Source organism: Macaca fascicularis, chromosome 15 (assembly GCF_037993035.2).
Source record: "Macaca fascicularis isolate 582-1 chromosome 15, T2T-MFA8v1.1".
Classification (NCBI taxonomy): domain Eukaryota; kingdom Metazoa; phylum Chordata; class Mammalia; order Primates; family Cercopithecidae; genus Macaca; species Macaca fascicularis.
In genome coordinates, this window is record NC_088389.1 from 13,268,743 (window position 1) to 13,291,161 (window position 22,419).

The 22,419-nt window shown below is 45.1% G+C and overlaps 1 protein-coding gene across 21 annotated transcripts in view; it reads right to left on the reverse strand.

Annotated features, from left to right (window-relative positions):
* The window catches only part of FUBP3 (far upstream element binding protein 3), a 60,278-nt gene that overhangs the window by 27,105 nt on the left and 10,754 nt on the right, over positions 1–22,419 (reverse strand). For 12 of the 21 annotated variants that reach the window (XR_012424255.1, XR_012424254.1, XM_074016264.1 and 9 more), the window contains 2 exons: positions 15,278–15,383; positions 908–941 (listed from right to left, as the gene is read on the reverse strand). Coding sequence is in view for 4 of the 21 variants with exons in the window: in XM_005580627.4 (XP_005580684.1) it covers positions 908–941; positions 15,278–15,383 (140 nt within the window). In the remaining 17 variants the exon portion in view is untranslated. The remainder of the gene's footprint in view (positions 1–907; positions 942–15,277; positions 15,384–22,419) is intronic. The other 9 variants (XM_074016260.1, XM_074016251.1, XM_005580626.4 and 6 more) reach the window with 3 other exon arrangements.

Consider the following 22,419-nt stretch of genomic DNA (forward strand, 5'->3'; position numbering starts at 1 on the left):
CTAATGATCACCTCATTTAAATTTTTCAATTCATCAACAAACAAAACAAAGCAAACAAAGAAACAATAACAAAAAAACCCAGGATAAAACTTTTGTTTAACTGATGCCTGGTGATTTCTAGAAACTCCCAAACAGCTAGGCAGAATCCAAGATGACAGAATTGTTTTGCTGATAGAAGGTTAAGGATATGTTACAGCAACAGATACACAGCACAAAATTCATCCTTCCGGAAGAGAAACTGTGGCAGTTTCTTGTATATGTTTTCCTGTTTGAAGGGCGATACACTATGACCACACATACCCCATCTTACAGACTGGCCTTTGTAAAACTCAGGGCTCTTTCTGTGTCTCTCTAAATCCTCAATGTTTGACAGAAGGCTATGAGGGGACACAGAAACAGATAATCAGCTGGGCTGAGGCTCTCTGGCAAGTCCCTACCACTTTGGAGGGATGGAACCCTGGCTTCTGGCCTCCCCACTACACACTAGCCACCCACCCATACTTCCTGGGCATTCTCTTGGGAGTGTCTGACCCTCACACTTCGAGGTGTCCCTTCTCAGGTGAAGAGGCTGAGGATTAATGAAATATTGGCAACACCACAAAACCAGGTGGGAAAATCTCATTCTCTCCTTTTAAATTAAATGTACACTGGTAGAAAGAGCAACTCCAATCTTCTACAAGTATTTTAAGTTACTGCAATAATGGCTGATTTTTAATGCCTTGTATTAGTTTATCCCTGAGCTGACACTATCTTGGAAATGGCTAGCAAAAACCTCGAGTCTTAAAGAAGCCTAACCCATGCTTTTTCACACACTCAACCTCTGACTTTCTAGCACTCTAGTACAGATGGTGGATCAATAAACAATTAGAAATGATCAATAAATAATAAAACATAACCCACTGCTTACCTTTGATGTACCAAGGCCCCTAACTGGTTACCTACTGTGGCAAAGAGAAAGAGAAAAAAAAAAAATCAAAGCATTAGCACGGATAAACTAACTTCATCCTTACCATTCTTACCATTTCGGGGAGGGGGGAAAGAAAGGCAGAAAGAAAGCAAACAGTAATTTAGGCTCAGTGGCTGAAATGAATGCGTTATATGATATGAAACAGGAGGGGACATCTTGATCAACACAGTCTCTAACCCAGTGTCCAGCTGAACACAGGATAAGAAATTGATCTGTGTGTCCACATGCTGTGAGGCCTGGGAGAAAATCCTGCTAGCCTAAATCCCTCTAACTTCCTACCTCCCTCCTGCTCTGGATCCAAACTCAATGTAAAGATGGAAAGAGATCCTTTTTTAAAAACAAATGAGAAGATTGACCCTCCTTGGATGCATTGTTAAGGACTGCCCCACAGCAGCTGTAGTCATGAGGAACACGCACATATGCTCCTCCTGGCCACGGGGCAGGAGACGCCCCCTGGCGCCCCCCCACCGGATCCCCCCCCACCAACAGCATAAGCATCTGAAGGAGAGGATCTGGCCTCCTCCCTCCACAGGCCTCGTCACGGACCCACCAGAGCAGTCCATGTGCAGTGGACACTAAGAATGAGCAACTGCCTTTCAAGCCCATTTCACAGAGACAACGGTGCCAAACAGCCTCTTATTATTAAAACCAACTCTGTAATCACATTCCCACAAAACCACTTTAGCTACGCTTTTTGTTCCAGTTTCTCCTCTTTCAGCTATTGATGAGTGTCTCCTTCACCAGCCATCAGCAAAAATGATTCTGTAGTCTTTCTCTTTTGGAAAATGCAGCTCAGGAAACAGTCAGCAAACAATGAAAAAGTACAAATCCTAAACATATCACAAAGAACCGACCAAACGCACCTTACAAGATGCTAAAAAGGGCATTCAGAAATACGTCTTTGGGGAAAGTTATTCTAAGGACATGAGGTAAGTCGGAAAGGATCGATTCCACCCACTTGAGGTCAGAGAATGAAATGATTTGACAACCGAACTACATCTGAAACAGGGACCCAACTGCTCTGCTTGTGCTCAAACTCAGTGCTGTCATTCTCTGACTGGACAGTGAAGAGACAAAGGAAAAAAAGCAGACCGTGACATTTAAAAAGAAGAAAAAGCAAAGCAAAACAATGCTAGCAAAAAGTAAACGAAGCTACTGAGTCAATACCATATTTCTTCCGGATCGATAACAAGATAATGGTCTACAGCCAAAATATTGACACTCGACACTATTAATCTGCTTATCTCAGGGATACGAGAATTGTTTTTTATTGACTCTTAAAATTTTCTCTTTGCATATCTGTTTGAATATAACAAACACTCTTGCTTGGAACAGGTAGTGCTCACAATTCCCATTTTGCAGGAAAACTGGACAACCGCCAGGTCGGGAAAGGAATCCTCACCACAGACTCAGGCCCTGAATAGTGTCGGGGCTGAGACATTCCTGAGGGAGGAACATTGGCCACACAGGGCAGTGGGGAGGAAAAGAAACACAGCAAAGGAGAATGTCCATGTCAGAGCCCCTGCGAGCCTGTTAGCTGTTCCTCAGTCAGCTGAGCTTCCCTGATTGCTATCAGAATCCCCCTCTTCGTGGGTAAAGAATCTACTGAAGCCAGAAGAACTAAAATGTCTTGAAATGATGAGAACACAGAGGAGAGGTACTCAGCATTCCTCAGCTGGGGCAGAGGCCGCACCGTGGGTCCTGGTTCACTGTGTTGTTTGGTAAAGGATGTCAAAGGGCCGATGATCTTCAGAAATTTCTGTCTCAGCCAGAGAAGCCACAGAAACAAAGGGTAGTGCTACCATAAAGAACTCCCTGAGATTCACAAGAATATTCAGAGAGCTCCTGTTCAAAAGCCATTTGAAATTTTGTGCTCATCACAAAAATGGCAATTCATTTTTGTTGGCAAAGTATGTGTTACAGGTGCCACGCACACACCACCATTCCGACTAGCCACAGTGGAGGCACTCACAATGGCCAGAGATGGAAATGTACACACTATCATCCCAAATAGATGGGCTGCTGAGAGCTACACCACTGAGAGGAAATCAGGTTCAAGCCCAGAGTCAACTCTGAGCTGGCAGATGCTTAGGAAGGATAAATCATCTCCCTCCTCCATGCAAATTCTGGAGCCCACCCAAGGTTGAAACATGCGATTACAGTTTCATTCCCTTCAGAACGTTCCCATTTGGTGCCTAAAAATGAAAACCAGCAGTTAGATCGGGGCATTGGGTACTCATATGGCCAAGTTCTATGTCCAACTCCAGGAACAGGAACCTCTCCTTAGTCTTCGCAACGAGAAGGGGTCACACTAAGGAGGCAGATGGGAACACCTATCATGTTCAATTGAATGGAACTACACTCATTTTCCTGGAAAAAAGGAAAAATGCTGGGTAAAATCAGTCCTATTTCCACTAATGGCGTGTGCTGGTTGACAATGCATCATCTTCTTGCTTCCAAAGGTCCCCTTGGAGCAATTCCAGCACATCCAGGTGTAGTTCTCATTTCCCTTGTGCACTATGTAATACGAACTGCCTGGGCTGTGAGTCATTCCACAAAATCATAAATTCTTTCTGAAGAGTAATACTCTGCCAATTTTAATAATAATCTTAAAAAAAAAAAAAGGTCAGGTCAGGTGTGGCCACTCATGCCTGTAATCCCAGCACTTTGGGAGGCCAAGGCGGGCAGGTAACTTGAGGCCAGGAGTTCGAGACCTGTCTGGCCAACACGGTGAAACCCTGTCTTTAGTAAAAAAAAAAAAAAAAAAAAAAAAAAAAAGAAAAAAATACAAAAATGTGCTGGGTGTGGTGGTACACATCTGTAACCCCAGCTACTCGGGAGGCTGGCATGCAATGAACAAAGGAGGCGGAAGTTGCAGTGAGCCGGGATCGTGTCACTGCACTCCAGCCTGGATGACAGAGCAAAACTATCTCAAAAATAAAACAAACAAAAACAAACAAAAAAAGGTGATCAGACATTTTTTCCCTGCTAATGAAGAGAAAAAAAAAGACTTCATTTTTTTTCTTCCTCTGAAAGAAACAAAACAGCACTGGGAAATACACGCAACTTTGCAATATGCATCAGCTTTTTTTTTTTTCTTTTTTCCGAGACAGAGTTTCACTCTTGTTGCCCAGGCTGGAGTGCAATGGCGCGATCTTGGCTCACAGCAACCTCTGCCTCCTGGGTTCAAGCGATTCTCCTGCCTCAGCCTCCTGAGTAGCCGGGACTACAGGCATGTGCCACCACGCCCAGCTAATTTTGTATTTTTAGTAGAGACAGGGTTTCTCCATGTTGGTCAGGCTGGTCTCGAACTCCCGACCTCAGGTGATCCACCTGCCTTGGCCTCCCAAAGTGCGGGGATTACAGGCGTGAGCCACACTGCCCAGTCACATCAGCTTTAATAGTTACACCCCCACTCCCACCCCAGCACAAGGAACAAAAGTGCCAATTCCTCCTTCACAACAGCTCAGCCAGCACACCCACACGGAACCACTGGCCAGAGGCAGGTGAGTGAGTCTGTTGGGGGGGGGGAGGGGAATACCAATATTTATAACTGCAAAAGCAAATAACCCAAATCTTCTTTAGAATTTGAAAACAATCCTCCCTCCTCTGCCTCTTCTTTGGATGTGCAGTCTCCTCTGACTGACCAATGGCTTTCCACGCCCCACCTCAGGTCAGTAACACACACTTAGCGGTGCAGATTCAGGGAGTTTTTAGAAAGCTTTTCCCCCAGGGACACTACAAAGGCCTCCTGTGTTCTAGGCAGCAACTCTTGCTCCAGGGCCACGAAACACTGACATGCTGAGTTCAGCTGAAAGTACTTTGGCAAGCATAATTTATTAATTTTGCAAATTATTTTTAAAAAGTGAAAGTAAATTCAAGTTTATCTCAATAATGTCACTCTTTTTTGTTGTTGTTGTCTGAGACAGTCTCGCTCTGTCTCCCAGGCTGGGGTGCCGTGGCGCGATCTTGGCTCACTGCAACCTCTGTCTCCTGGGTTCAGGCGATTCTCCTGCTTCAGCCTCCCAAGTAGCCAGGATTACAGGTGTGCGCCACCACGCCCAGCTAATTTTTGTACTTTTAGTAGAGACGGGGTTTCACCATGTTGGCCAGGCTGGTCTCAAACTTCTGACCCAGGTGATCCGCCTGCCTCAGCCTCCCAAAGTGCTGGGATTACAGGGTGAGCCACTGTGCCAGCCAATCACATCACTCTTACCTGCAGTCTACTATAAACTTCTGTGAGTGGAAAGAACACCCCCCACCCCCAGCCACACTAGGTGCTTTCCTGGGCGCCTCACCTGCATGAACCCACCTGGTCCTACAATAACCCACCTTTGAGGCAGCTACTGTCACTGCCATTCCCATCTAACTGAAGAGGAAGGTGCTATCGCACTGCACCCAAGCCCTCAGAATGGCATGCAGGCAAGGGGCCTGTGCCCGTGCAAACTCTGTACCGCTTCATCTTCCCCTGTCCTCTAATCTTGTGGGTTTCAACACTTATCACTGTTTAATTTTGTGATATTAACTCTCTTGATCATTCTTCATCTCACAGGTCAGTGCCTTCCAGGTGCTGAGCACTGTGACAGGACTTGAGGATACAACAATCTAACAAAGTCACCTTTGCCCTCAGGGAGCTTAGAGTCTAGCAGGGAAGGCAGAAGGCAACAGATGAGGGGGCCTACCCTAGCCTCCAGGGACACGTTGGGCCCTGCACCTTCTCCCCAAGTGCCTAAGAGGAAAAAGAATTCTATGATACTATACTCATAGCCCTAAGCTTTACTTTCATTTACGCCAGTGTCATGAAATCAATACAGGGGGTCACAACCAGCTTTATTAAAACATGAAAGAGAAAACAGAATGTACCATATATAAAAAGGGTAATGTATTTCATAAAACTTTCATTTCAGTCACATACGTGTTTTAATACATCTGTACTAACTAGTTCTGATGGAAACAGTTTTTCTCATATGGAGAGTGGTATTTTTTCTTTTTTGTTTGAGACAGAGTCTTGCTCTGTCACCAGGCTGGAGTGCAGTGGCACGATCTTGGCTCACTGCAATCTCCACCTCCTGGGTTCAAGCAATTCCCCTGCCTCAGCCTCCCGAGTAGCTGGCACTAAAGGCACGCACCACCATGCCCAGCTAATTTTTTGTGTTTTAGTAGAGATGGGGTTTCACCATGTTGGTCAGGGCGGTCTCCATCTCCTGACCTCGTGATCACCTGCCTCGGCCTCCCAAAGTGCTGGGATTACAGGCGTGAGCCACCGCACCCGGCCCGGGAGTGGTATTTCTTAAAGTTTGAAAATAATGAGATACAACCTTCATGATAATCTGATGAGGCAGGTTATCATCAGGTCCATTTTACAGACAGGGAAACACAGGCTCAGAGATATTAAGGAACTTGCCCGGGGTCAAACAGCTAACACCTAGCAAAGCTGGGATTCAAGCCTTGATCTCTCAGACTCTGAAGTCCACATGTTTAAGTACTAAACTATTAGGGCACATGAGACAGAGACCCAGGTTCAACTTCCCTTCTGTCACTTACCATGTATCTATCTGGCCTTGGTCAAACCACTTACTTCTTCAGAAACTGGTTTCCTCATCTACAACAATAAGGAGTTTAAGCTTCAGGTTTCCTTCTGGCTGTGATCTCACACGACCCCCTCTCCTCCGACTCAATCCCTAACCCCTGGCAACCACTAATCTGTTCTCCGTTCCCAAAAGGTTACACAAATGGGATCATGCAGTATGTAGTTTTTTGGGATTGGCTTTTGCCACCCTGGAGATTCATCCAAGTTGTTGGATGTACTCAGCATTTGTCCCGTTTCACCACTGAGTAATATTCCACGGTATGGCTGTATCGCAGCAGAACCATTCATCACTTGAAGGACAGGTGGGCTGTTTTCAGTGGGACTATTACGAACAAAGCTGCTATGTGAACAGGCTCCTGTGTGAACATTTTCATTTCTTGGGGATAAATGCCCAACAGTGCAATTGTGGACTGTGCATAAGTGCAGGTTTAGTTTTGTAACACTCCAAAACTGTATTCGAGAGTGGTTGTACCATCAAGTTGAACTCTGGAAACCTATGAATCCTCTTTTCATTTGGCAACTACTTTTCCTCCCTATTAACAGCCATGAAGAATGTAACAGGCACTGTACATGAGCTTGAGTTATATTTTTGTCACAACATTGATGCCACAGGTTTAGCTCATTCATTTTTGTGGAAAATGTCTACTATTTTACCCAGCTGGCTAAGCCAACTGTCAACCAACCAGCCAGATCATGCTTTGCCAAGGGGAAAAATCTCTCTGCCTTTTTCCAGCTTACACATATGTATGTACCCATGTAACTATCATCTCACTTCTGAATTATAACCCTAACATGGATAGATGGGTGAAGGGAGGAAGAAACAAATGGGGGTGGCTGAGGTGGGGGGTAGGGCACAGAGCCTTTGCCAGGAGTTGTCAACTGGATAAAATCAGACCCTGTCCCCTTCACTATTTCTTTTTTTTTTTGGAGACAGTCTTGTTCTGTTGCCCAGGCTGGAGTGCAGTGATATGATGTTGGCCCACTGCAACCTCTGCCTCCCGGATTCAGGCCATTCTCCCACCTCAGCCTCCCGAGTAGCTGGGACTACAGATGCAAGCCACCACGTCTGGCCAATTTTTGTATTTTTAGTAAAGACTGGGTTTCACCACGTTGACCAGGCTGGTCTTGAACTCCTGACCTTAGGTGATCTTCCCACTTCAGCCTCCCAAAGTGCTGGGATTACAGGGTTGAGCCCCCATGCCCAGCCTCCCTTCACTATTTCTTACCAAGGCTCTACCCTTTGTTACCTTGGGATTCTCTATTCAGAATTCTTGCCTGGCCCCACTGCTTGGGGATTTTTCCACCCCAGGTGACTGCCCACGGTACACCAAAAGCGGAGAATGGGAGAAGGGGCGTGGCAGGAAAGGCATAAACTTCTGGGGCAGACGTGACTCTCAGAAAGGCCCATTTTAGGGAAGAGGGCAGACAGGAGGCAAGGAGCTGGAAAAGGAACCTGGGAAGCCTGCCCATGTCCACCTGCCCCCGGAAAGCCTTCATCTGCCCTTGACGACAACTGCCCAACCACATCCCAGTCTCACTTTCCCTCTTCCCTCTTCACAAAAGGCAAACCTTCCTCCTAACCCCTCCTACCCTCAGGAACTAGGTTTTGGTTTTGGCTTTTCATCCCTCCAGCATCTGTCATCATCCCCCATTCAGGGAAAGTATCAACACCCCTGAGATTCGCTTTCCTCTTTCCAGAGTGGAGACTGGTGCCTGCAGCACCTGCCTGGGGTGCAGGTCACAGGCAGGGGTCCGGGCATCATGGCTCTCACCACCCGCTACCACTTGTACCTCCTATCTCCTGTCTCTCCTTAAGGTCTTGGATTTTCAAACGTCTTTTCCTCCTCATTCCTTTTTTTCCTCCTTCCTGTCCTCCTCTTCAGTCCTTGCCCTATGCCACAAGTACTGAAACAAAGCTTGGAAAGGATCATAGAAATAGTCTATTTCACTCTTCCTGCAAATAATTCACTTGGCAGTACGCCCAAGAATTCGTCCTTTACCTCGTAATAATACAGCAATTTCCCCTCGTCCATGAGGGATATGTTCCATAGACCCCTGGTAGGTGGCTGAAACCATTGAGAGCACCAAACCCTGTATATACTATATTTTTTCCTATACATTGGTGAGTGGGTAGTGTACACAGTGTGGATACACATGCTACTTAGAATGGTGTACAATTTAAAAATTAGGAATTGGCCGGGCGCGGTAGCTCACGTCTGTAATCCCAGCACTTTGGGAGGCAGAGGCAGGTGGATCACGAGGTCAGGCTTTCAAGAACAGCCTGGCCAACATGGTGAAACCCCATCTCTACTAAAAATACAAAAATTAGCTGGCTGTGGTGGCGCATGCCTGTAATCCCAGCTAATCGGGAGGCTGAGGCAGGCAGGAGAATTGCTTGAACCCGGGAGGTAGAGGTTGCAGTGAGCCAAGATCGCACCACTACGCTCCAGTCTGGGTGACAGAGCAAGACTCCGTCTCAAAAAAAAAAAAAGGAATTATTTCTAGAATTTTCCATTTTTCCATTTAATATTTTTGGCAGTGGTTGACTGTGGGAAAATGAAGTCATGAATAAACGGGGAACAACTCTATTATCAAAATTAGGAAGTGTGGCACTACATAAAAGGTGCTTTCTTCAGCAGCTCACGAAGTAAAAAGAATAAAAAGGAAAAAAGAAGGTGCCACATAAATAGCAAAGGCGAGTCTTCGGGAGAAGAGGCAAGCACAGTTTCAAAGCCCCTTGCGTGGCCTTTCCCCCGCCACCCTAGTGGTGAGGACAGTGCTGTACTTTCCCGAAGCCCTCATTTTGGTGCCACCCACTACACAGAATGCAGGGGAGGGTAAGGCCTGCTTAGTTCAACTAAGAAAGCTCCTTAAAACTCTCCTGAGGAAGAAAACTCGAAAGGCTTTGATCTTGGATCAGGAGAGATACACAGGGGCAAATGGGAAGTGACTTCTCCGTCTGGCCATCAGCTCTGGGCAAACATGAAAAAGCACTTTCGGTGGTCAGGGCAGCTGGACAGTGAACCATGAGACAGGAGACTTGTTTAAAGAAACTGGGGGAGGGGTACTCTCTATATACTTCCCTAACTAAAGATGAAGAAAATGTTCATCAACTGATGAGGCTGATTTTAGCTGAGGACTGGCAAATTAAGCTTGAGGGCCAGCTGCCTGTTTCTGTGAAATATCTTAGTGGCTCACAGCCATGCTCATTTGTTTATACAGATGCTACAGCTGTTTCTGAACTCTAATAGTGTAGCTTAGTAGGTGGGATACATAGCCTGCAACCTTACATTTATTTTTGTTTGTTTTGAGATCACTATGTCGCCCAAGCTGAGTGCAGAGGTGCGATCACTGCTCGCTGTGGTCTTAACCTCCCAGGCTCAGGAAATCCTCCCGCCTCAGCCTCCTGAGTAGCTAGCTGCAGCTACAGGCATGCACCACCACACCCAGCTAATCTTTTTTCTTTTTTTTGTAGAGATGGGGTCTTGCTACATTGCCCAGGCTGGTCTCAAACTCCTGGATGCGAGCAATCCTCCCACCTCGGCCTCCCAAAGTGCTGGGATTATAGGCATAAGCCACCATGCCTGGCCCCTAAAATGCTTACTATCTGGTCCCTTATAAAAAAAGCTTGTTGCCAGGTGCAGTGCAGTCCCAGCTACTCAGGAGGCTGAGGTGGGAGGATCACCTGAGTCTGGGGGGTAGAGGCTGCAGTGAACCATGATTGCCCCACTGCACTCCAGCCTCAGCAAGACCCTGTCTTAAAAAAAAAAGAAAAAAGAAAAGCTTGCCAACCTCTAATTTAGATTACATTTAAATTTGCACTTCTAAATCACTTAGCTAATATTATTCTCTTAAATTTGGAAGTTACTTTTTCCAAAATTTTAAAATGCTAATCGTAGGAAACGGGGGAACTTGAGCATGAAGAGTCCATGGGAAATGAGGCCAGTATCTATGGCCACATCACGTAGGCTCTGCTAGGAGAGGTGCGTGGCGGGACCCAGAAACCGCAGAAGGAAGGATGGGATGTTGTCTGCCCCAAGCAGAGGCCAAACACACTGCTTTAGAAATTAAGAGAAGGATATGACTTAATATTCACTAGTGAGGTGGGTGTATGAAAAAGGGAAAAGGGAAAAGGGGAGGGAGGGAGGAAAGGAGGAAGGGAGGAAGGGAGGAAGGGAGGAAGGGAAGGAAGGGAAGGAAGGGAAGGAAGGGAGGGAGGAAGGAAGGAAGGGAGGAAGGAAGGGAGGAAGGAAGGAAGGAAGGAAGGAAGGAAAGGGTAGAGAGAAGACCAAGAGGCTAGGTGGCATGTGGGCTGAGCACTGAAGAAAGTCAAAAGATACAGAAGAGGATAGGTTTCTAGGAGGAAGCTGGCTGAGCAGGAGTGGGGCAGGTTAAGAGCTGGGTGAGAGAGGAGAGAGAAGAGACAGCCGTCCAGGCTGCTGTACAGGGTGCACGGGAGGAGCCGAGCAGGGAGGGCAGGCGACGGCCAGGTTGGAAGATCTGCACCTCCCTGGCTACTGGAGGAATGAAACTGGTTGGACTGACTGCAGGGAGATGCTCCAGCTGAAGCATGAGACACGTACTGGATGGAAAAGGTGCCACAACTGAGACCAGAAGGCAGATTCCTGAACTGGTGGGGTGCCAAGGATGCATATCAAAGACTGCTGGAACATGTGGGTGTCAAGATTGAAGACAGGGAAGGTTAAAATGGCCTGATCCAAAGCTGGAGGGCAGTGGAGTGACTGGTGACAGCTACCTCCCAGGGAGAGGCATCCAGGCAAGCTTTCACACTGAGCTCTAAATTCTGCTCTGGGTTCTAAGCAGGCTCATGAACAGCATTCTGACAGCCGGCTCAAAACCGCCACTCCCTGAAACACAACTAACCCAAATCCCTTTTCTATATCAGGAACAAATCCTTCCCCTTGTTCCACTGCCTAGCACATTAAAAAAAACCTTTACACACACACACACACACACACACACACACACACACACACACACACATATTTTTTGAGACAGAGTCTCGCTCTATTGCCCAGGCTGGAGTGCAGTGGCGCGATCTTGGCTCACTGCAACCTCCACACCCCAGGCTTAAGTGATTCTCCTGCCTCAGCCTCCCAAGTAGCTGGGACTATAGGTGCAGGCAACGGCATCTAGCTAATCTTTTGTATTTTTAGTAGAGACGGGTTTCACCATGTTAGCCAGGATGGTCTCAATCTCCTGACCTCATGATTCGCCCGCCTCGGCCTCCCAAACTGCTGGGATTACAGGTGTGAGCCATAGTGCCCGGCCTTAAATATTTATTTTTCGGAGATATGGTTTTGCCATGTTGCCCAGTCTGGCCTCGAATGCCTGGGCTCGAGCTTTCACACTACCTCAGCCTCCTGGGTAGCTGGGATTACAGCTGTGAGCCACCATGTCGGGCATCTCTAGGAATTCTAAGAGGAGATGGCCATTGTTTTTAGATGTGGGAGCCTTTGCGGGAAAATTCTTGAGACTCACACTGAAGATTTTAAGGGGACAGCACTCATTTGATTGTAAAAGTTCTTGTGTATTTACAAAGTGTTTATGACCACAAAACAGAAAATTCACCCCAGGGCCACCGGAACTAAGATAACCATTTAAACTGCTTATCCAAAATAACAAGCTGTGATCTTTTTATATTTGACTGGTGTTCGTGACTCCCTAGGCCAAATAGGGGTGACTGCATTATCGGCATTTTTGCCTTAGCAGAAAGCTGTAATGCAAATTAACCTTTTTATCTTTTCGGGGCAATCATACTTTGGTTCCTCTTCGGAGACAGCAAAGTAAAAACTAAGTTGTCTGCCCCTGTGCACATAGCCCATTAAAGGACAGTGTCTCTTTGGCCCAGTGTTTCCAGAAATCGAAATCAATATATTTCACAACTCATTCAGCCTTTCACAACAATTTCACAATTCAGCCTTGTTTTTTTCACTCACTGCGTGGAGCTGAAGTGTTAAAACCTGTGCTTGCAGTGAGCAGGTATCTGCTGTGTCCTCTGCATAAGGAATACCTAAATATTTGCAAACGAAGCCCTTTAGCATTTTGCAGACATTTTTCTCCCATTAGTCCATTGCCCACACATTTGAAAGAAATTAGCACTAATAAAGACATTATCAGTATTGACAAAGAGAACTGGGTCACAGGCAGATGTAGTTGACTTGGCCAAGATCACCCCGTAGGTCCAGAATCTCACTTAAAACCTCAGGGGTTCATTAGTATATTGCGTATTTTCACTTCTTTGTTTTGATAACCATATTTTTTTCCATGTGTACCTTTTGGGGAATAAGTCTTTACAAACAGAAAATGACCATGGTTTATCTTTCTCTTCCCTCTAAATATGAACCCCTCCTATAGCAAGAAGGAAAGTTTCTGTGTCGTGCTGAACCTCCTGTCCTCCCTGAACACCTGGTCTTATGTGACCACAGGCTGTATTTGAAGAAAAAGGAATTTCCTTCAGGCTTCTTACATTCTGCATTAGAGCTTGAAAAAATGAATCCTGTCTTCTGGGGAGCACTGTTTAAATCACAGGATTACACATATTGTTTTCTTCTCCAAGCTCTTCTCCATGTGTAGAATTTGAGTTCTGCGTTGGTCTCAGCGTCTGGGGACTGCCACAGCCCCATTTTGTCACTTGTCTTCTGGTAGGGGGAAGGTCACTGGGCCACTCTCTTAAGAGAGTAAGAATGTGAACAAGCAGATCCTGTGAAGGGAAGTGATGTTCATGTTTACCTGGCTGCCTTCTGGGCTCACAGTCTTGCTGATGGTGTGATGAAAAGTTTAGAAAAGCAGAGGCAGACCAAGCCGCCGGAATTCTGGCATATTTTTCTTAGCAATAAAGATTTCCAAAGGCTGTGTAGCTGTTTGTTTGGTTTGGCTTGGGTTACCTTTGACAGAGGCTACCAGACCACTTCTTTAGCAATATGAACTTTCTAACTTTCCCTTGAAGCAGGGTTCTTTAACCTTTAGGAGGTTGAAGTTCAGTCCTCTAGAACTTTTTGGAGGTGTTATTTGGGTCTATTTAAAAACGCTTCAACTCAGCCATAAAAAAGAATGAGATCCAGTCATTTGCAACAACATGGATGGAACTGGAGAGCATTATGTTAAGTGAAATAAGCCAGGCGGAGAAAGACAAAAATTACATGTTCTCACTTATTTATGCGATATAAAAATCAAAACAGTTGAACTCATGGACACAGAGAGTAGAAGGATGGTTACCAGAGGCTGGGAAGGGTAGTAGGGGGCAAAAGGGGCTCGGGGAGGTGGGCAAGGGGGGTTAATGGGTACGAATAAGACCTACTATTTGATAGCACAACAGGGTGACTATAGCCAACAATAACTTAATTGTACATTTTAAAATAAAGAGAGCAACTGGATTGTTTGTAACTCAAAAGATAAATGCTTGAGGGGATAGATACCCCCATTTTCCACGATGTGCTTATTTCACATTGCAGGCCTGCATCAAAACATCTCATGTACCCCATAAATATATACACCTATGCAGTCACAAAAATTATAAATAAAATAAAATACTTCAACTCTTAAGTTAACTAAAAAGAACCTTAACATAGGGTTTATTCAGGACATTGAGATTTGTGAACAAGTCTATGAACTGGAGAATTTAAAAATGCACTAGGAGGCGTGGTGGCTCATGCCTGTAGTCCCAGCTACTTGGGAGGCCGAGGTGGGAGGATCACTGGAGCCCAGGAGTTCAACAGCGCCAGTGCACTCTAGCCTGAGCAGAGTGTGATCCCATCGCTAAGGGGGGATTAAAAAGAAAACCAGAATTCCTAGAGACCAGAGAAATGATTCATGGCAAATTATATTTTTCTATGTACATAAAAACACGCACTTTTGGGAGAAAAGATTATACAATACATACTGCTCTACACCTTCATTTTTCACATAATACATCATAGAAATATGTACAAACATAAATGACTGGGTACACAGCGACAGAAAAAGAACACAGAGAAGACACCGACTCACTTGACTACATGCAAATTCATGTCAATCTAGTGTATTTCACTATCTCTTCTATAGTAACAGGAGACAAAATATGATAAAGATGCCCAAGCTCTCTACAGAAACACATCTGATAGATAACTCTGCCAGAGTGCTGGGGATGGCCCCTTCTAAGTGTTCTCAAATTCTTTTGGGGATGGAGTAGGGTATATAAACCAGCCAACAAAACAACAAACAAATAAATGAATTAAAGAAAAGGGATGCTTCTAGAAAAAGCCTGACATAAATGGGAATGGTGAAAAATCTGGCAGCCAGACTGTAGAAAGGTCACCATTCTTCTCTTTAAGGTCAAGATGTAGCCACAGCTTCCCTTGAGGCATGCACCAAATCGTAGCTTTCTTTGGAGAAAGTGGGAACTTCAATTCCCACGCGCACTGAAGAACAGAGGGCTAAATCAAACAAAATTCTCAAATAGGTCAAATTACTTCCAAGCTGATGCTCAGGGGCCAAGTCTTTATCTCAGAGCCCAGTGAAAAGATTTCTGTATTATCAAGGCAAATAGGAACTCAAATGCTGAAGGACTGCTGCGAAAAATCATCCTAAATACTTCCCTTCAACCATTCCTCTGGACAGAGTGACACTTCAGAGAGTCGTTAAGGTAATGGCTGACAAATTCAAACTTAACTGGCAGGTTCACTACCACCTGAAAGGCAAAGATATTTCTGGCAACTTACCTCCATCATCCAAGGGCCGTTTTTGTACTCCATATCCATATACTGAGGGGTCCACTAGAGGTGTGGAATTATTCAAGTGAGGAATTGAATCAATTTTAGCAGCAATCTACAGAGAGAATCAGATTTAAACACTCAGTAACAAACCATGGCTCTATCTGAGGGAGAAAGACAAGTGTCCTCTTTAAAGGGCTGTTATCCCATTTCTCCCCTGACCTAGATTAATGGAAGGCAGCACCACAAGAGCACAAACACTTTTCACTGTTAAGTGAGTTTTCTTTTGGTCTTAATAATAATGTGTCTTCAGAGTACTTTCAAAAATGTGTCTCTACAAACAAATTAGTATTCTTTTTCTTTCTTTCTTTTTTTTTTTTGAGACGGAGTTTCACTCTTGTTGCCTAGGCTGGAGTGCAACGGCGTGATCTTGGCTCACCGCAACCTCTGCCTCCCGGGTTCAAGCGATTCTCCTGCCTCAGCCTCCCAAGTAGGGATTACAGGCATGTGCCACCACGCCCGGCTAATTTTGTATTTTTAGTAGAGACGGAGTTTCTCCATGTTGGTCAGGCTGGTATTGAACCCCCAATCTCAAGTGATTCGCCCGCCTTGGTCTCTCGAAGTGCTGGGATTACAGGCGTGAGCCACTACACCCGGCCGCAAATTAGTAGTTTTAAGTCACCTCTTAATATATAGGCATGTCACATCTTAAGAAAAAAAAAAAAGCGAGCCAACAATTGAAGAACTTTCTTCAGAAAGTTTAGGTTTTCTCACAGGGTTCGCTTATGCAACAAATTCCCCAAGAATATTTGAATGGCCTTGTGTGCTCAAATGTGACAAAGGGGTCTCACTCTGTCATCCAGGCTGGAGTACAGTGATGTGATCATTGTTCACTGTACCCTCAATTTCCCAAGCTCAAGTGATCCTCCCGCCTCAGCCTCCCAAATAGCTGAGACTACAGGTATGCACCACCATGTCCAGCTAAATTTTTTAAAATTTATTTTTATTTTTTTTTGAGATGAAGATTTGCTCTTGTCACCCAGGCTGGAGTGCAATGGCATGATCTCAGCTCACTGTCACCTCTGCCTCCTGGGTTCAAGCGATTCTCCTGCCTCAGCCTCCCAAGTAGCTGGGATTACAAGCGTGTAACACCATGCCCAGCTAATTTTTGTATTTTTAGCAGAGACGGGGTTTCACCACATTGGCCAGGCTGGTCTCAAACTCCTGACCTCAGGTGATCTGTCTGCCTCGGCCTCCCAAAGTGCTAGGATTACATGCATAAGCCACAGCGCCCGGCCTATTTTTTTAAAGTTTTAATAGAGATGAGGTCTCAATATGTTGCCCAGACTGGTCTCGAACTCCTGAGCTCAAGCAATCCTTCTGCCTCAGTCTCGCAAAGTGCAGGAACTAGCACTTTGGCTAATCCCATGGCTCAAAAGTGTGAGTCATGGTGCCCAGCCTGACAATTCCTCAGGAATACACCCATCCTATAAACTTTAATCTCTATAAATTGATGTGTGATCTATAGAGATGTAACATAAGCTTGTCTTTACTGGAAGTGTCCAAACAATTTCAGAAGGATTCCTGCAGCAGAGAAAGGGAGATGATCTCTAAGAGGTATTTCAACTTTTAATATTTATTGTCAGTGAAAGAACAGAACACAGCTGTTAAAAATTTCCCCCAGAAACAAATGGTATGCAGAACTTCTTATCTACTTTGTTCTCAGCAGGAAATTATATGTGATCTTCATTAGAAAGTAACTCTTTCATTTAACCAAAGGAATATTTACAGCAACTGCTCTTGATGTTAGTCCCTCAGTTAAAGTTAAAAAACAGGGGTCTATTGGGGGCAGCTAGCACAGCTGTCCCCCAGAGCAAAGTCTTCAGTGGTAGCTCTGAGCTAGTCCAAATGTTCCCAGAAGTTTCAGACCTATTGGGACCAACAGAAATTACCTGAAACAACCAACCAACCAAAGACAATCATGATACTGAAAACCAAGTGCAGGATTTAAACAGCAGACATCATCCCTTACATTTATGAGTTGTGTGATGTTGAGGCAAGTCTCCTTCCTCTCTGCATGATGCCCCAGGGTAATACCACACAGTTCATAGTTTTTGAAAAGATAGTAAGATCCCTGAAGGCAGAGGAATACTTGAGCACACCAAAATACTACACTATGGTTGCAAAACAAGGCAATTCACCCAATAAATGTTAAGTACCTACTGTGTGATGGGCTTTTTGAGGCACTGGAGCTTTTGTGGTGAGGGAGAACCACCAGGCCTAGTACTTAAGAGTCAGCAGCTGGGGGAAGTTAAAGGTAAACCAGATAATCAATAAACTGATCATTTTGGCAGGTGATAAGCATTACCACAATAAGAGAAGATAATGTCACACAGAGCATGCTTAGGAAGCTGCTTTAAATGGGGTGAATGGGAAGGCCACTGTGAGGAGTGACATCTGAGTCCTACGTGACAATGAGGAGCTGGCTACATAAAAATCTGAGAAAGTATGTTCTACACAGAGGAACTTGTACAAACACCCTGAGGCAGGAGCAAGCTTGGTAGGTATGAGCCTGGAAAAGAAGTCAATCTTGCCAGCGCGGAAGGAACTAGATATGTTCCAAAGGTGGTAGATTCATACTGGACCCTTTCAGGTCATGGTGAGGAGCTTAGACTTTACAGGAAGGCTGATGGGCAGCTAATACAAGTCTTAAGCAGGAGAGTAACATGCTGATTTATGCTTCTAAAAGATCCCCAGCCAAGAGCATGGTGGCTAGCAAAGGTAACTCCAGCACTTTGGGAGGTCAAAGCGGGATGACTGCTTGAGGCCAGGAGTTCTAGACCAGCCTGGGCAACACAGCAAAACCCCCATCTCTACAAAAAATAAAAAATTAGCTGTGCGTGGTGGTGCATTCCTGTCGTTCCAGCTACTCAGGAGGCTGAGGCAGGAGGACTGCTTGAGCCGGGGAGTTTAAGGTTACAGTGAGCTATGATCGAGCCACTGCACTCCAGCTGGAAGATGGAGCGAGACCCCATCTCTAGGAAACAACAAAAAAGATCCCCTTGACTGTGAGGAGACAAGATAGGAAGAAGGAAGGAAGGAAAAGATAGTCCAAGTCAGACTCAGCCTTAGGAGACATTACTGTAGTCTAGGCCAGGGCTTGGCAATCTACGGCTGGTGAACCACTTGCTTTTGTAATTACAGTTTTGTTAGAACACAGCCACACTCATCTCAGAGTGAGAGACTGACTCAAAAACAAAACAAAACAAAACAAAAAGACAGGACCCCAAACACAAGCTCTATATGACTTTATACCAGCTCCCTTTAAATGACGCCTCTGGGCTTCCAGATCTTTTACCTTCCTTATTTTATTTTTGAGACGGAGTCTTGCTCTGTCACACAGGCTGGAGTGCGGGGGCTGGGTCTCGACTCACTGCAACCTCCGTCTCCTGGGTTCAAGCAATTTTCCTGCCTCAGCCTCTTGAGTAGCTGGGATTCCAGGCACATGCCACCATGCCTGGCCCATTTTTATATTTTTAGTAGAGACGGAGTTTCACCATGTTGGGCAGGCTGGTCTCAAACTCCTGACCTCAGGTGATCCACCCACTTTGGCCTCCCAAAGTGCTGGGATTACAGGCGTAAGTCACCACGCTTGGCCCTTTTCTCTTCCTTCTAAAGTAGCTAAACTGTATTCCTGAGTCCTTGGCCTGCCTTCTAACGTATGTAGTAGTTTCATGTCATTTTTTCCTCCAAAGTTGCCATGATAAAGTGTTACAACAGCTTCCTATTCCTAATTTAGATTAAATCAACAAGTGTTCTTCCAAAATGTGACTAAGCCTTTCAGGTTTCTTCTTAATTCATGCTTACCTCATTATCTACAATTTGGGAAATTTCCACTATGAGAGAAGTAGTACAGAATAACAGTTGACATACAGCTCTGAAGTGAGGAAACTGCATTTGAACCCTGGTTAAACAAATGTTGGGTATAAATTCAATATTACAATGTATAAATCACATTTATACTATGGTGTAGACTATGTTACACTATACTGTAAAGAAGCAATATACTCCTTCATTCTTCCACATACAACCTTGTTCCAAAAAATGATTTTAAATGCCTAATAAAATAGAATTAAAATGTAATGAGTGCTACTCTGCTAAAACCACTTTAAATATGCTATCTCATTTATTCCTCACCCTGATTCTCTAGCAGGTTCTCGGCTCACTGCAACCTCTGCCTCCCAGGTTCAAGAGATTCTCCTGCCTCAGCCTCCTGAGTAGCTGGGGTTACAGGCATGCACCACCATGTCCGGATAATTTTTGTATCTTTAGTAGAGATGGGGTTTCACCATGTTGGCCAAGTTGGTCTCGAACTCCTGACCTCGAGGTCTGCCCGCCTCAGCCTCCCAAAGTGCTGGGATTACAGGTCTGAACCACCGTGCCCGGCCTTATTATTTCCATTTTAAGACAATAAAAACTGGGGCTCAGACATGGAGTGACCTGCCCAAAGTCACCCATCTTATAAGTGGCAGAAACAGACTGCTCTATTTTATTCCTTTCTTAATAAACTTGCTTTCAGTTTACAAAAAAAAAACAAAAACAAAAAGGTGGCAGAAACAGTATTCAAACCCAGATCTTCCTGAGTCTGGAGTCCAAGTAAATAGTACATCGAAGGTTCAACGATATGGCAAAAACCATAAAGGAGGTACACAAATCACTGAAGTTAGAAAACATTAATTTTCTATTTTCAATTAATTATTCCCTTGCCGGGCGCGGTGGCTCACGCCTGTAATCCCAGCACTTTGGGAGGCCGAGGCGGGCGGATCACAAGGTCAGGAGATCGAGACCATGGTGAAACCCCGTCTCTACTAAAAATACAAAAAATTAGCCGGGCGCGGTTGTGGGCGCCTGTAGTCCCAGCTACTCGGGAGGCTGAGGCAGGAGAATGGTGTGAACCCGGGAGGCGGAGCTTGCAGTGAGCCGAGATCGCGCCACTGCACTCCAGCCTGGGCGACAGAGCGAGACTCCGTCTCAAAAAAAAAAAAAAAAAATTATTCCCAGTGTCCATTTTCAAGACTAAAATTCTCTGACCACTTGGCTGCTTCCTTCCCTCCACCTAATATTTTCTTAAACATATCTCAGTTCCCAAGGACTTAAATAAAGTCTAATGACTTCCAGTGCACAGAGCCCAAGCAATTCTTCACACAATTGATCATTTTAAACAGTAGTTACTTAAGGGAAGTGAGATACAGTGCTCAGTTCATAACGGTGTAGGCCAGGAGATAAAAGCCAGGATGGTCCACAAAACCAAGGCCACTCTCTTCTTAACTGCAAGCGTGACCTTGAGTGGACTCTGCTATCAATTTTCTACCACACAAGTTATTTTCCCTTTTTAGGGGGAGGCAAATGGGTTATCTCACTACCCGTGCTATTTTAAGCACAGTGATAAATGAAAAATAAATCAACGTCACAGACACTTAACCACCAGTAGTTAGAGGAAACTCATGGGAGGAGAGTACTGGACCAGGAATCAGTCAACAGTCCTGATTTTCCAGCCAGTTCTTCCCGTTTGTGACCTTGGGGAAGACCTTCACGAGCCTTGCTCCTTGGTGTCTTCACCTGTAAAATGCAGAGGCAGACTAAACCAGTGTTTTCCCAAGAAAAATGCACAAGGTGAGGCCGGGCGCGGTGGCTCACGCCTGTAATCCCAGCACTTTAGGAGGCTGAGGCGGGCGGATCACGAGGTCAGGAGATCGAGACCATCCTGGCTAACACGGTGAAACCCCATCTCTACTAAAAACACAAAAAATGAGCTGGGCGTGGTGGCGGGCGCCTGTAGTCCCAGCTACTCGGGAGGCTGAGGCAGGAGAATGGCGTGAACCCGGGAGGCGGAGCTTGCAGTGAGCCAAGATCGCACCACTGCACTCCAGCCTGGGCGACAGAGCGAGACTCCGTCTCAAAAAAAAAAAGAAAAATGCACAAGGTGATCTTGGGAGGTACACGGATGAATGTTTTTAAACTTCCATTGTTCTTACAATTATCTTCTATGCATGACAAAGTTTTCCACTTATGATATGATACTGACTTAGTTCCCTTTTAAAAAATATTTTAGGGGCACATGTTCTCAGGATCTCCTTGGGGATATGTCACTGGCAAAAAAAAAAAAAAAAGTTAAATAGGCCGGGCATGGTGGCTCATATCTGTAATCCCAGCACTTTGGAAGGCTGTGGTAGGAGGATCGTTTGAGCCCAAAGTTTGACACCAGCCTGGGCAACATAGTGAGGCTTTATCTCTACAAAAACAAAAACAAACCCCCAAAAACCTAGCTGAGTGTGGTGGCATGAGCCTGTAGTCTTAGCTTCTTGGGAGGCTGAGGCAGGATGATCCCTTGAGCCCAGGAGTTCAAAGTTACAGCGAGCTATGGTTGAGCCACAACACTATAGCCTGTGCAGGAGCCAGACCCTGTCTCTCAAAAAAACAAAACAAACAAACAAAAAATATATATATGCATATATATTCAAAATAAATCTGGCTGGGTGCAGTGGCTCACGCCTGTAATCCCAGCACTTTGGGATGGAAAGGCTGGTGGATCACTTGAACTCAGGAGTTCAAGACCAGCCTGGCCAACATGGTGAAACCCGATCCCTACTAAAAATACAAAAATCAGCTGGGCGTAGTGGTGCATGCCAATAATCCCAGCTATTCAGGAGGCTGAGGCGGGAGAATTGCTTGAACCCGGGAGGTGGAGGTTGCAATGAACCAAGATTGAGCCACTGCACTCCAGCCTGGTGACAGAGCAAGACTCCGTCTCAAAATAAATAAATAAATAAATAAATAAATAATCTAAATTTAAGAATATTAAATAGTGTACTGAAGGTTCAATGATATGGCAAAAATCATAAAGGTAGTACACAAATCACTAAAGATAGAAAACATGGCAATTAATTATTCCCAGTACACATTTTCAAGACTAAATTCTCTGACAGGTTTCATAACCAAAGTAGATCACCTTACAAATCCAAATAAGAAGTTGCAAATAGCCCCACAACTTCATACTTACTAGAACTCTACACCAATCCGAAATAGGCAAAGCCACCTGAATGCCATCCACATATGTGTCCATGCTACTCAACACAGATCCTGTTGATTCG